Below are 15,433 nucleotides of genomic sequence, written 5' to 3' on the forward strand. Positions count from 1 at the left end.
CAGAAGGGCTTTTGTTTTTGATAATCCCTGATGACCAACGTGGGCAAGTTTAACTACTGTACGGTGGTATATTCTTGGTAATACAATTCGTTTGTCCTTCAGTATTAGATTCTGTTCTGAATTCAAGGTTAAGGAATCTTTTATTTCGTGGAAGTGTTTTAATAACTTTTTTTCGTCTGATTCTGCAGCTTCTTCCAGATGTCGCCATTTGTTTGTGCTAATGATTAATATCAATTGTTTTAATGCTGGGTCAGCTAGTGTGGCGGTTTTTATATCATTAATGTCTAAAGCGTTTGGTGTTGCGTACGACGTGAGAAAATTAACGTGTTTTTCGATGTATTTTGTATCTGTGCCAATAGACGTTGGATTTCGGCTTAGGTAGTCACATATGTTATTTGCAGAACTGACGTAATCTGTTTTAAAGTTGTACCTCTGTAGTCGCAACATCATTCGTTCAATTCGCGGGGGCGGTGTTGATTTGGGATTGTTCAGTATATTTATTAATGCTTTGTTGTCGCTAAAAAGTGTGAAGTGCTTTCCGTAGAGGTACAAATTGTTTTTTTCACATGCATAAGTCGCTGCTAAACATTCCCGTTCTATCTGGGAGTAATTCATTTCCGGTTGCGTAAGTGATCTTGAAGAGTAAGATATCACATCTATGTCATTTTTCTTACAATTTTTTTGAAGTAGGATCGCTGAAATTCCCACTGGGCTTGCATCGCAGAACAAGAGTGTTTCTTTGTTTTCGTCAAAGTATGACAGACACGACTTTTCGGATAATGTGGTTGTCAAAGTTACAAACGCTTCTTGGCATTCTGTATTCCACTCAAATTTTACATCTTTTCGCGTTAAACGTCGGAGAGGATAAGTAATGGTACTGTAGTTCGGAATGAATCTTTTCAAATAATTAATCATCCCCAAAAAGCTTCTTAATGATTTGACGTCTGTAGGTCGGTTGACGTTTAAAAGACCGTTAATTTTTGTCGGACTTGGTCTCATCCCCTCTGCTGAAAACACATAGCCGAAATACTCAAGGTTATGTTGGTCAAACAAGCATTTGTGTAGGTTTAATGTTATTCCCTTATCCGATAGTGTCTTAAACACTTGTGTCAAGATTCTGTCATGTTCTTCTGTCGTTTTTGCGTAAACTAGTATGTCATCGGCAATATTGTCTGCACCGTTTATGTGTGAAAGTATTGATTGGATCGTATGTTGTAGTTCCTCTGAAGCACTATTTGCACCAAATATTAATCGTTTGTACTGCATGATTTTGTCTTGTGTGCGGAACGCTGTTATATATCTGCAAGACTCGTCTAGTTCTAACTGGTGGAATGCTGCGTTAAGGTCTAGTTTAGTAAAGTGTTTGCTGTCCTTAAGTTTTACAAGTAGGTCGTCAACAGTAGGCGTGGGATAACGTGTTCTTACTATCGCTCTGTTTGCGCATCTCATGTCGAGACATATGCGAATACCGTTATTGCCCTTGGGTACGACAACAATTGGGTTGACCCACGGCGTCGGTTGTCCCTTAACTTCCTCTATAATATCTTGTTGCTGTAATTTTTCTATCTCTGCTTTCACTTTCTGTCTTAGTGCAAATGGGATACGTCGTTCCGCCTGTGTGACCGGTGTCACTTTCTCGTCGATATGTAGTTTGACCTTATAATCCGTAAATTTGCCGATCTTATTGCTAAAAAGCTTCTCTTTGTAAACTTCAATCAACGCACGTAATCTAGTAGGTGGTTGAACTTTTTGGGCATGTTTTGTTTTGCTCTCCCTCGTGCTGTTTTTTGTTTCAACGTTAATCTTATATGCTGCATTGTTTGTGTTTCTAGATTTATCTGGTTTCTTTTGAGGAATCACGTCATCCTTCGGCATAATTATTAATTTTAATTCGAGGGCAGTTTTGCCGTTTAAAAGATTTTTGTGGTCAGTGTTAATTACATAAAAATCTTTTGTTGTAAGGCGGTGCTTATTTTCGATAACGAGGTTAATTTTTCCGAGGACTTTTAATTTGGGTTCGTTCGAGCCGTATGTGATCACCTTGGTGGCTGTCTTTTGTAAGCGAAGTGTCCCGCCACAATTTTCGTTCACTTTGTGAAATGTTTTTGTGTTCAAAATATTCAAAGCAGAACCGGTATCTATTAAGAATCGTGTGGGTGTGACCCCTTCTACCTTCACTTTTGTATAAAATCTTTCTATAGAATTTACTGACGCATAATCTTTGATCTCACTATTCTCAACGCAAACCGAAACTTTTGACTCATAGTGTGTATTTGAATTAGAACGGACACTAGCAATACAGTTATTGTTGTTGTTGTTAGCATTCCCCGCGGTAGATAACATAAATAGATGTAAACTATTCACATTTTCGGCACCAGAGTCAGAGGAATCAGAAGTAGCCGTATTATTGTTCACTAAGCGCCTTCCTCGAGATATCGGACCCCTAGCACTACTTTTGCAGCAACGGGCAAAATGACCGATCTTGTGGCATTTATTACATTCTTTCCCTTCGGCCGGACATGCCTGAGAATGTGGGTAGTCGTTCCCACATCTATAACATGTTTTATAGTTATCTTTTCGGCTACTGCTATTCCCTCTGCTCGACAAGTTCTTACCTCTGAGTGTTTCCAGTTTCTTTGTAAGTCGGTTAATTTCTTCCTGTGGATTCATCGAACGCTCTACATCATCGGCTTGTTGATCTGCATCCTCCAAATGTTTTCCATAAATCAATAAGTCTGCTAAACTAATTGCTGTATTCTTAAATGCGTGTTTACGAATTTTGCTGTTATGAGTAGATAACACAATTTGTTGTTTAAGCTCTTTGTCCAAATTTGTTCCAAAGTCACATTTATTCGCCTGCTGTTTCAACCGTATGTAAAACTGATGAATGTTTTCGTCGGGGTGTTGTTTTAGTTTTCTAAATGCATACACTTCATAATCGATGTTTTTCTTAGGTGAAAAATATCCATCAAATATTGTAATGGCGTTTGCAAACGTTTCATCTGTACCTGGTACTAAAAGATTGTCGTATATGTCATACGCCTCTTCACCAATGTAATTAAGCAATAAGGCTAATTTCTGCTTGTCTTCTTCGACGTTCAGAGCGACGCACAAGTTTAAAAAACGTTTCTTATATTTTTCCCATCGAGTTGAGATTGTAGTAAAATCATCCGTATCAAACTTTGGAAAAGTTGGAAGGTTTAAAGTTGAAATAGCCATAGTTTGTAATACACACGAATTACACCAAGATTAATTTCTTCTGATAATGAAGTAAATTTCTGCTGTTGTTTAGGATCTTTCGTTAAAAATATAATTTCTCGTCGCCAATGTTAAAAACTGAGGACACGTGTGTTCAACATAATCTATTCTCAAAAATAATCATATTTACAGTTCTTCTTTCGTACTTGTTTTCGACATGTTCTCCATCGTATAGCGTGTACTCCATTAAAGTGTGTATTCGCTATAACAGCAACATATAGCGCTATAGCTTCGTAGTCACTTACAACACCTTTCTGTATCACTTTAGAGATAAAATCTATGATGGAGTTAAGCTTAGAATCTGTGAGTAGCGTTATACCCTCATGGTTGTGCGCCTTTAAAAGCCTTCTTGGCCTAGACTAACAGTTAGTGAAATGCCTTCCATAGCTCTATACAGTGGTGTCCATAGATATGTTAATAGTGCAGTAATTTCGCATCCACTGATGATGATGGTTACACCTAGTAGAACATGGTCACTTCCCTTGACACATGCGCAATACATCTTGAACTTTTTCTCCATCACGCTCTTTTATCTTCCTGCGGATGTACTGTTATATTTCTTCGCTTTTCCGTAGTATGTGGAGGAGGCTCTATATGCGACCACGGCACGAGAAAATCCATATGCAAGGAGTGTGGATGTGGCTCTACTGCAAACATAATAAGCAAAAAAAACAATGTCTCATATGCGACCAGGCTGGAAACCTTGCAAGCTTCGCCAGGTCTGGAACTTGCTGTACTCTCCGGGGCCAAAAGAAACTATGTTCCAAGGATTACCTCGGATACAATATCGCACGCTTTGAAAGCAGAGGGGACAATTTAAGGCATATCATGAAAAAACTACGGTAGACGTGGCATATTGATCACAAAGTACCCAAAATATATCGAAAGAATGATGAAAATTCTCATTACTTAGAGCTAGGAGGCTGCATTATCTCAATACTCAACTCATATGGGCAAGCGAAAATATATGGTAGGTAACCGCTATATTAATGTCTTTATCAGTATGCTAGATCTGTACGATCTTTCTTCTTACTTGCGTACCCTGAAACGAGCCACAATGCCGTCAAGTGCCAGATACAGATGCAGCGCTACAAAATCTACAACCTTTGCAGCACATCTGAGAAAGAAAGATACTACTGTTTCTATAAATTCGGGGAGAGCAGCACCTGCTTTACCTGTCAGGTATTTTGAACCATGACTAAGTCTCTCCAGCTGCTTGCGAACGAAGCTTTTACTGCCGTCTCCAGCACCAGCTGCTGCAGCGGCAGCACTGCCACTTGTAACTGCCAGCACGATAGTGAAGATAATCATCTCTATTGCGTGACTATAGCACTTATGGTAATACCTTGTTTTTTAAGCAGGATTTTCAGATTTTCTACGGGTGGCTTATCCCTCTTGACCACCTTCATCAGCGTCTCTTTCGGTATAACCTGGCTCTGAATCTGGGTCGACAGCAATCAATGAGCTTTACGTTCGACCTCGCGTTTATCGTTTAACATTTAAGATCATTCTTGACCTCGGTGTTAGGTCCCTATTCCATACCTCCTGCTGTCCTTCTTTATACCTCAGGCGGTGCTTTGTTCGCCTGTAGTATCTTCACCTTTGCTTCAGCTTCTCCAATCTCGCTATCACGGAATAGAAAATCATTTTTTTTTAGTAGTTTAGGCCTACTGCACTGGGCTTTGAGTTCAACGTTTAAGCCCTTCCGTCCTCACTCAGTAAAGGCTCCGTTAAATAAAGTCTCCAACAGGACGTTTTTGGTGCCATCCAGAACATTTTTAAGCAGTGGCGTCATTGAAAAGTTTCTAAACCATGACTTGACTACCTTATGTACATTCTAATATAAACAAACACAATATTGGAAGTAATATTTTGTGTAAAATATCATTGCGAGTTGGGTTGATACAAAAAATCACAAAGTATATTGAGACAAGGCGACAAAATTTCTAAGATCGTCCCTAATAGTAATTATGTATGTCATTTCTACACTAAGTTAACGCAATTTGAACTTGTCAAAGTTTACTTGCCAATGTTTACAGCGGAGTCGATGTTTACAGTGTATTTTGGAGTTAGAATCGTATGTTATTTGGCTAGATCTCAACTCTCACAATGTGCTAATTCTTGCTCGCACCAGCGTGACGATTTTTCTTAATTTCGGCGGCCTTGTGGATTGGACGTAGATTATTCCGCAAAGCGGACGTGTTAGAAAGTGCGAATACTGAAACTTACGTTACCTATAGAATATGCATCTAAAGAAATTCGGAAAATTCGCGAGTCGATGCTTTTCTCCAACTTTGTAATAATGGCCAGAAAATGCCATTGTCTCAATTTTGTTGTAGGTGTTATAGCTAACATGAATTACTTTAATTTAATTTTCTGAATACTTTATCAAACAAACCCGACAAGGCAGTGTGACCTACCTGATCTTGTACTTAATATAGACGTTACATTCTTGGAAGCTGCAGTTTACAAAAAAAATATACAAAAAATTTAAAAATTGTTTATTTGTCTGTCGTCACTATAATAAATGGAGGAAAGATCTAGTGTCTCAAATAGTTGTTGAATTTTTAAATCATTTTCTCGTCTTGTAGATCAGTCTCTTTGGGTGGCATTATTCACTTTTACTTGTGAACAATGCGTCTGTAATAAAGAAATTACCTGGTCTTAATACTGAGATTAGGAGAAAAAATTTATCTGGATAATCATGTTTAACTGCTAACTTTTTCCTTTCGTTTATTTGTTGGTTTTAACAAATAGGAAATATATAACTTTCCTTTATCTTACAACATTATAAGCTAATTTTATTACTGCTTACAGTTTTATCACGAAATAATAACTCCACATGGTTTTTTCTTCGTGCAGATAAACTTTCGTAGTTTTGACCTATTCCAAAAATTTGTTGCAGTTAGAAAGTTTTTTCTTTTTCACACAAACAACTCTCGAATTAAACCTTTATATCTTTTTCACCCCATCAATGTCTATCTAGACGTGTATAACCTATTATACGTTGGTATGCCATCTCCCCCCCCCCCCCCCCCCCAGGGTACTCTATTCAGCAGACTTAAGAAAATACGCTTTCAGCTTTATAGGGACATTGTCGACCACCATGAATCTTCTATTTGTGATTGTTATTAACAACGGAAAACACACCGTATCATGTAAAACCTAGGATGGCACATGCCAAATGGTGTTCTCATTTATCTTCTTTGTCTTTATTATTTTCTTCTAATGCACAAGTTTATTTATTTCCTTGTTTTTCGTCTTTTTATATCCAATGAAGAATTGTTCAGTTTTATTCTAGTTTTCGTTGCGCTCACAATTGCTGTGAAGAGTACATCAATCACATCTGTTTCTTTATAAACATTTAGATTACAAAGTTGCACGCAGGCCGATTACAACTACCAATACAATTTCAAATCCATTATGAGAAAACATTAATACCAATCATGCTAATTTTAGCTATTATTGTTTGAAACAGCTACGATGGAGTCGATTCAAGTGTTGCTGTTTGTCCAATTGACTTTTCAAATGCCTCTAAGCTCTCCTTGTTTTCTTTGGCATTTTCATTATTTTGGAATCAAACATGAATTTGACAGGGGATCATCTACACACAGAATATGTTTCACCGTACTAAAAATAAGTTGTACAATTACAATTCTATCTACCTCGGGATCAAACTTTTTAGATCACTGATACTTACTCAGCATCGTCAACACAGTTCACTGGAATGTTTTTTTTCTTGATGTCTTCTACAAGCAGCTTGACAGTTTTCTCATTGCATGACTCTCTAAACATTTAAATAGACCTTTCCCGAATTTCTTATATATGTCAAACCCAATTAAAGCGGTCGATACTAAAAATGGTTTTTATCCCTAAGTTCCTTAGCAAAAGGTAGAACAAATTACCTAATTTCGTAAATATTTCAGTTCGTTAAGTGCCTCAATTCCGAGCTAAAAGTTACGGTCAAACCCTTTATATAGCCGAGCTTTCCAAGAATAGCCTCGTTTTCAAAATAATTATTTTCTTCAAATCTAAATAAAATCCAACCAGAATATTGTATTGCTCTATAAACTACATTTTTTTCATGATAATTTAATATTCTATCTGAATATCCTAATTTGAAGAGCACAGAATCATTATCAAATTTTGGTTGACATCATAATTATTATAATTTATGAAATTCGGGAAAGGTGTGTTTGTCCAAAAAACTATGTTACTTAGAAGAATACGCAATAAAATTATAATCTAAAGTTATCTTAAGTGTTTTTTACTTTTTACATAGAATAGTGACGTTAACCAGGATTTCTATGATGGAAAAAAATATTTTGTCCAAGAAAAATTACTTTATATGCGATGAAAATCTTTTTCCACATTTTTTCTCAGGTAAGGTTTCAACAAGAACAAAACAATCACTTACAAAGGTTTCAAATGTAAAGTATGTGCGACGATGATCTTCACGTGTCTTATATTTTCTTTTTTAAACTCAGGAATAATGTAGGGGCCAAGATAATACCTAAAATGGTAACCATTACATATTATTTAGGCTGAAAAAAATGGATTAAGATTGATCCCCACTTGTTGGGCCCTTAAATCATTCGCATATTGCATCAGTAATGAATGACGACAAAACGTCTACCTGTTCTTCATATATGACGGATATACTCGCCCATCGTTCAAATGTTGTCTAGTACCATTTAAAATGATTTGGACAACACCTCGTATCTTTTTTGCAAACTAAAATGAAAGAAAATATGCTTAATATGACCACGGCAAGAGAGTATACAAAAAGCCACGTTTTGTAAGAAAGTAGGTATTTTTAAATTAATAAAAGCGTTTTATTGTGTCAAAATTAACGCTTAAACATTTTCGAGCATAGCCACAAAGAAAACATGAACATTACGATAAAACACGGTAAAACATTACGAAGAAAGTTTTAATAAACTGCAACTGTTAAGAATTCCTATTTCAACGAAATCAAGAACGAAAACAAAAATATAGTTTAGTGAATAGTTTTGCCAATTGTGTCAAAAAAAACAAGAAAAGTGTTATTAGATGAAAAAGTAGAAATAATTGTATTTTTTCAATTTTTTTTTTAGGGCGTTCTATCAACTTCTCTTGCAGAACAAGAGCTGACGTAAACAGCTGTCTTCAGAATAATAAGAAGTAGGAAGAAGTATAAGTAGTGTGAACTTGATGCATACAAAAAACATACCCGTTGATTGGCAGATGACCAATAGGGTGTTTGTATCGAACATTCCCATGGACACTCTTTAAAATTAATCCCAGGAGAGTCTCGCTTTCCACACCATTTCATATCATTGACTAGATATCTACACAAAACACCATAAAAGTTAGGTAAAAACTTGTTAAGTGCGATGAGTATATGAACATATCACGAGAAATGATTTTTCAAAAATCTACCTCCAACAAAGCCCCAATGATCAAACAATGAACAAAATTAGCTTGAGAAGGATTTCTTACCCTGCCATTGTGTCCTCTAGCGTTGTGAAACGTTTTGTAAACAGAAAATCTGAAAATTTATGGGCTAATTCTCTCGATCCAGACCACAATAAAGCCTATAAAATAACAGCGATTCATTCTTTACTGAGGCTTTTTTCAAACCCTATTACTCTTTTCTACGCTATTTTTGAGTATTAAAATTACTCTTAAAAATCATGGCAATGCTACAATGTTTTGAATGTGGCATTATTTGGTTATATTAGCGAGCTTTTACAGATAAGCAGAAGAGATAAACAGCGTTTAAAATGAACAGGCCTCGTCTGGTAAACTGGCCTTCAACACGCGCACCTAATGAAACAATCCTTGTTACGTAAAGTCTTTAAGACTTACAGGCCTGTGAAATGTCCCGTTGTCAATATCGACATTTTCAACATCTATAGTACGCTCATAACTACTTGTGAAACAGGGACAAACTTTGAAATCTATCTCTCTCTCTCCATTTTCCCCAAAATTGCAGATTAAACATTAAAAACATTTTTAAAATCTGCTGTGCGCAAAAAATTAGCATTGACTTTTTTTGCTGCGCTTATTGCATACTAGTCACTGGCCCGCCCTTTATTTACCACATTTCGTGTGCCTCGCTACTGCGGTTACCATTTTGCGTGACAAACAGACGTATACAGGTATTATAATATAGAAGTAAATTGATGGAGTAGAAAAGTAATATATACCTTGTCCTTTGGAATGTCTTCTTCTATCATATCTAAGAATTTTTTGTAGTGATAAGACTGCACATCACAAGGGTCTTTGTACGCAAACGAGTTAAAGAATGCATTCCATAAGCTATCACAGTTATAATGTTGAGATACATTCCGTCGAAACTGATACTCATAGCATCTCCCTATAAATAGTTCCTTGATATGAGGGGTTGTTTTATACTTTGAATTAGGATTGCCACTTTTTATTATTAGAGCTGAAATTGTTTTGGTGGATTTATTCTCAACTGAAGCAGATGTTACAGACATAGGAGCGTGGAAGTACGTGTTATCGATTTCTGTATTTAGATTGTCAGCATCCGGGTCAAGGCTTCCAAGAATCGAAGCAAGTGGGACATCTCTTGTTTTTCTTCTTAGCGTATGCGGACTTGCAAGCTTGCTTCCGAAAGATGCAGCTGCGTGTTTGACTGTATTGAAAAATATTTACTACACAGGACATTACCAATAAAATGGAATCAAAGCCTAATCTCAAAACCAGGATCCGAATATCAAAAAAGCGAAAATTTGCCCTGGGAACGAGGTTGGGGGAGAGTCGAAAAACAATTTTAATGAGAAAGTTACTTGCTTTTCTTTTCACATCTTTACGAAAAAACCAAAGAACAAACGAAACGCCCTCGTTAGCGCGGCCTTTTTACCTACTGGGGTTATCAATGGCCGCCATTCGCGTTAATCATAAAGGAAAATATCCAACTAACAAAGTTACAATGTAAGAAGGACATGAAATAGTTTGGGACAACGAGACAAACCTCTTAAACTTGATGAGTAAGTGAATATGACAAGCAGGACACCCAAATCCATTGAAAGTCTGTTCTTGATTTGAAATATACCCTTACTTCTAAAAAAACATGTGAAATTTAAATGCGCGAAAATTAAGGTCTCGCATAATGCGAAGGCATCACCTGGAAAAAAAACTAAACAGCGATAAGTGATGTAAGTTAAAAACATGTTTTTATTATAGCTCTAACTAATTCGCATAGCTGGCATATGATTTCCAATTCGTAACTTTTTAAAGTAATATTTTCATTGAACGTTCCCTTTTCAATATTTTTTTGCCGGACGTTTACTGCAGGCATTTTGGCGAGTTATCAAAGTGCCGCAGTAAGTTAGAGCTATACTGACTCTTTGGGCAGATTATTTACCCTTGTTTGCTAATACTGTTCCCAATAAGTTGCACTCTAATTAAGAAATGTAAATGCTTTTGAGTTCTACCACCAACATTTACGTTTTCAACGAAGACAAAAAAAATTCCCAAAGGTATCTGCGCGGAAATTAAAGAATACGTAATTAAAATGGGACGAAAATTGAAGAGGCATCTAAGTAAAGGGATTTAGGGGCTATCCATTCTTTTTCGCAAGAGTTTATATTTTCTAAAGTAAGACATTGACTTACCACGCGTTCCATGTTTCTGTTTTTACGTCGAATGAGGCGCGCGACGACTCATAATGCGCATTAATCATACAGAAAGCGAGTTCCTTTTGATCTCTTTGAATATTTATACTCATTGTGATTATGAATGACTTGATGCATGCAATACCTAAAGTTTGTACCATTCTGTCAAGTGATTTCTTCAGTTTTCTCAAGCGCTTTTAATGAATGCGTAATGAATGAAGTAGCGGAGATTATATGCGTAGCTGTTTTCAAATTTAGTGTTTGTTTCAACCTAGTCCCAGGCCGTCAAAATATAAAAAAGCCTAACAAATCCTGGGGATGAGGTTGCGTTTGTTTTACTTTAAATCAGTTTATCTACAACCTTGAACGTTTAGTAATAGGAAAAGCTTAACCCCTTATTCCTTTAAAAGTTGGGTAGCCAACCTGGACCAACCATGAATGTTGATCGGTGTTACCGCTGTTATCGCGTTACACGGCAAATATTTCAAATTCCTTTTCAAACACAAAGTGTGTGTTTGCTTGTGGTAGATATACAAAAAAGGGACAGCATTACCTGTGATCGAGGTTGGTGGAAAAGGGTGGTTGTCATGGACTCTCTCGCTGTCCAGGTTTTCATAACTCTGAAAGCGCGCGAGATTTCATTCTTATAACGAAAAACAGGTCACTCCCTGGGGTTCTGGGCTGGCATTTGATACGTCTTTGAGATATTAGTAGGAGCGAATATGACGTCGGTTTTTCATAAGTGTTACCCTACATACCCTACATGAAATTGGTGTTTCTTAAAACGTAACTGTTTATAAGGTATTTCATAAAAATAAAGGATAAAAAGGAAGTGTTGACAATACTGAGAATAAAAATTACATCAGCAGTAACTAATAAATACATCGTTCTTTCGTTCAATAGAATTGTCTCGTTTATTTCGATACTGTAAACTGTGTTATCTCTTCTTGTTCATTTCAAAGTTCGAATTATTTTATACTGTTACAACATCAGGCTCTACGACATGGTTTTTAAAGTGGAGTCTAAATCTTCCCTTTATATGTTAACATATCAACTTGTATAAGACGGCTGAACTGGGGACTTTAAAAAAGTGATTGTGTTTGCAAAACTGCCAGCCTCTAACGTGGTCGCTCCAGACAGCTTTTTTCATTTTAGTCATTCCGCAAGTTTTAGTCTTCGCCACAACTTGTAAATGCAAGAAACTATTTGAAATTATATAAGCGCTGTGATCTCCAATTTTTTACAAACTGTAATGTACATGTAAATGCTTTACTATGCATTCATTTGGTGATTTAAAAGTGTGGCTGCTTTCTGTTTTTAAAAAGAAAAAATATGATCGCGGTCGCTAATCGCGCTAATTAAGGGCAATTAGCGACCGCGACTATATTTTTACCATTAAGCGAAATAAGCGAATTTTGGTCGCTCGGGCTCTAGCGATCAGAGTGGCGTGGACAAGTGACTAACACAGAGTTTGTTTTTTTAAATCAAATAAATATGATTTTAAGAAACTAGTAGCATCAATTTCGAATCAATTTCAAAAGAATTGAATATGTCCTTTTTTTTGCGCATTTAAGCATTATCAAAACTAAATTATGAACTATTCATCCTTTTTGTATAATTGTACAAAATTGTACACTCGTTACTACAATAAATTGTACAATATTGCGTACAATGTATTGTAGCAGTGGAAAGTACCCCTAAAGACAGGTGATCGTTGTTATAGCAGGTCTGACTGCAGCAATATAGGGTCTTGGCCTAGACTTATTTTTTGTCCTTGTCTCTTTTCTCTTTTTATACCAGGACTGCGAGACTTGCGACTCGGCGAGAGAAAAAAGCCCTGGGATCGTGGTTGCGTTGTGGCTCCTGTGGACAAATGTTTGTATCTCGGATTCAATGTCCCAGTCTGAACTTCCCCGTCAGAAATCCATAATGGCTGATAACTTGCAGAAAAAGAAAAACAAAAGTGACTTGATTTCCAATCCAATCCAAGATAACCTGAATCTCGCGTAGCTCTGGCTAGCTAGAAGAGTAGCACTCTGATTGATTTGTATAGTTCTTGTGTTTCTAAAACTGTTGTCACAATAATGAACTTTCACAGAGGGAAATTAATCATTTTTCTCAATAGTACTAAAACCACACCAGACATTCATCTTTTAGCATCAGTTTTCAAATCTAAGGGAGTTGATAGTTGGTACATACTTAATTAGCTACCATATCATGTTTTGTCTTGCTTTTAATAAGCAAGAACTAGCTACAAGTATCTGTAATAAAGTAAAGCTAACTTAGCAAACTTTCAAAAGACTACACAGGTTTCTAAAAAATTAGAGCAATTAACCCCTCTGAAGAGCTGAATTTGTGAACAGATAAAAAGTAGATATATAAATTCTGTCGAGACATTATTCGTTTAATTTTTAGCAATAAACAGAATTCATTTAAAATCTTGCTTTTGTGTGGTAAAATGTAGTGAAAATAACTTCACTTAACCTAGTGCCCTTTTTTCCTGCCATGCAGATGCCACAGCCAAAAAAGTTTTTAGCGAAAAATGTAAACAAAGGAATTCATTTATCTGGACCTGTATATAATTGGTTTATGTTACATTATAGTAAAGTGTATAATATAGCATTTTTTGCAGTATTTTTATCTTTAAGGCAAGTGTAAAGGAAAAAAATGAATTTTTTTCATTTATATATTTTTTTGTGTGAAATTAGGGCAAAATGTTCTAAACTTTTTAATTATGATTTTTTTTTCAAAATATCCATCTGGATCTCTGTTTATTTTGTTTGTTTATGTTTACCCACTAATAACGTTGTGACGATCTTTGTAACACTTTCTGTATCATACTGAAGAGGTGTTATCTTGCAAATGAATGGAACTTAAAAAAAAGAGCAATAAAGTATCAATTATTTTTGTCTTTATTTTTTTTCCTCTGAGAATTGTCACAATAAAACATCTTTATAACCAAGAAAAGTCATCTCATTTACAAAATGTCAACCTATTGTCACAATCCTTATTTGAATTCGAAAAAAAAGAAAACGCAGAAAAAGAACCATGGATGCACCAGCAAAGAGACACATAAAACAAAAAACTAATCCTACTTATTCATTTCCTGTTCCGTTATGTTCTAGTCATTATAAGATACCTGATGTTTCATTGATAGCGACGGTGACAGTGAAAAAGAAACAGAACATGCATCCCCCACATGTTGGATTTTGAAAATGAACTCGTTCATAAATTGTGTAACTAATTTTATTGTATTATACAAGAAATGTCACAGCAATATCAACATAGTCGAACTCAAAAATTATAGAGCAGGTCTGGGAGCAAAGTTCTCCATACAATGCTTTAATTTTGCTTGTCAAAATGAAGAAAGCTGTTTCAATACCAAAAAAATGTGAATTATTTCAACATCAATAAACTAATTGTACTAGCCAGTCACCATGTTAGTTTTGAATTCCAAAGCCAACAACTCCCACTTTTTTCATTTATGTGCTCACAAGCGCATATTTCCTTTAAACAAAAACTAATTTTGAAAAGCTGATATTTTTCTCACCTTCCAAAGATAAAAAATATTACGCTTTTAAAAATGGAAACCTTGTCAAGTGTATTTTTAAAGCCGCAAGTAGCCGCATGTGGGTAAAAACTTCAAAACTCTTTTTCTCAGTGTTTTTTTTGATAAAATGATATCTACATTTGAACTTTCTCTTACAAAACTAAATAACATCTGTATAGGAAAGCTGTTTTAAAATAAAGCTAAATAATATATATATATCTAAAAAGGTTTTCTTATTTTTTTGTGAAAACAAGTTTAAATTTTTTCACAGCTATTTATGTGCAAAAGTAGCATTTGGAAGAATAAAGTCAAAAAAATTTTAAAAAAAATTGCCGTTTTGTAAGAGAAACATCAGTTAGGAGAGACTGAGGTAAATTTTGTATACACCTAAACCTCAAACGACTTTAATATTTTGCCAAAAAATTTATATCACTTAATTGAGACAAATAATAGCTTCCAAAATATCTACATATCAGGTTATAAAAATGTTATTTAGAGCTGATATTTGGATATAAAAATCATGCGCACTTTCCTTTACACTCGTCTTAACCTCAGTATCACCCAGTACTTCCAGAAAATTCCTATAATATTTTTAAAAAAACACTAAATTTTCACCAAATCCGTACAGAAAGTATTGCTTCATTTTTGCAGCATGCATGGTACCATTCTAATTAAAAAATTGTTCTGTATTTTACAACATGTCTCGTTTCACACGTTTCATTTCTCATTGTTCCGTAGCATATATATATACACCATATACACCAAACTTAACAAATTTTTATGTAGATAAACAAAATTCCATGCAAAATGAATTTTTTGTCTCTTCAAATATTCATAGACAACTTTTCAAGCTCATTTATATGAAGCCTATACTCATTTTTTCAAAGAATGTATGCTTTCAAGCTTTCATAATCGATATAACAGGATTTTAATAAAAATCAGCAAAACCCACCCAATCCTAAGCTTTTTGATGTCTTACAATCTTAAATCGATTTTTGAG

General features: G+C 35.3%; 1 protein-coding gene across 1 annotated transcript; it reads right to left on the reverse strand.

The window, feature by feature from the left end:
* Nucleotides 1-6,297: 6,297 nt before the first annotated feature.
* Nucleotides 6,298-10,916, reverse strand: LOC130621832 (ADP-ribosyl cyclase/cyclic ADP-ribose hydrolase-like). Its single transcript, XM_057437184.1, has 9 exons — nucleotides 10,884-10,916; nucleotides 10,241-10,329; nucleotides 9,450-9,901; nucleotides 8,740-8,834; nucleotides 8,471-8,588; nucleotides 7,895-7,992; nucleotides 7,676-7,771; nucleotides 6,959-7,045; nucleotides 6,298-6,888 (listed from the first exon to the last, which is right to left on the reverse strand). The coding sequence occupies exons 2-9, from the start codon at nucleotides 10,290-10,292 to the stop codon at nucleotides 6,825-6,827; spliced, it is 1,062 nt and encodes a 353-aa protein (XP_057293167.1). The 5' UTR covers nucleotides 10,293-10,329; nucleotides 10,884-10,916; the 3' UTR covers nucleotides 6,298-6,824.
* Between the last annotated feature and the right edge of the window lie 4,517 nt (nucleotides 10,917-15,433).

The sequence above is a fragment of the Hydractinia symbiolongicarpus genome, chromosome 12 (genome assembly GCF_029227915.1).
Source record: "Hydractinia symbiolongicarpus strain clone_291-10 chromosome 12, HSymV2.1, whole genome shotgun sequence".
NCBI classification, from domain to species: Eukaryota; Metazoa; Cnidaria; class Hydrozoa; order Anthoathecata; family Hydractiniidae; genus Hydractinia; species Hydractinia symbiolongicarpus.

What these genes read in the sequence shown, in the direction of transcription:
- LOC130621832 (XM_057437184.1), bottom strand. Translation starts at nt 10,292, where the DNA reads ATGGATTTGGGTGTCCTGCTTGTCATATTCACTTACTCATCAAGTTTA. An exon ending in GGTCATCTGCCAATCAACGG is followed by an intron (nt 7,993 to 8,470) that starts GTATGTTTTTTG and finishes CTTTCATTTTAG; the next exon opens with TTTGCAAAAAAGATACGAGG. An exon ending in CCGTCATATATGAAGAACAG is followed by an intron (nt 7,772 to 7,894) that starts GTAGACGTTTTG and finishes TTACCATTTTAG; the next exon opens with GTATTATCTTGGCCCCTACA.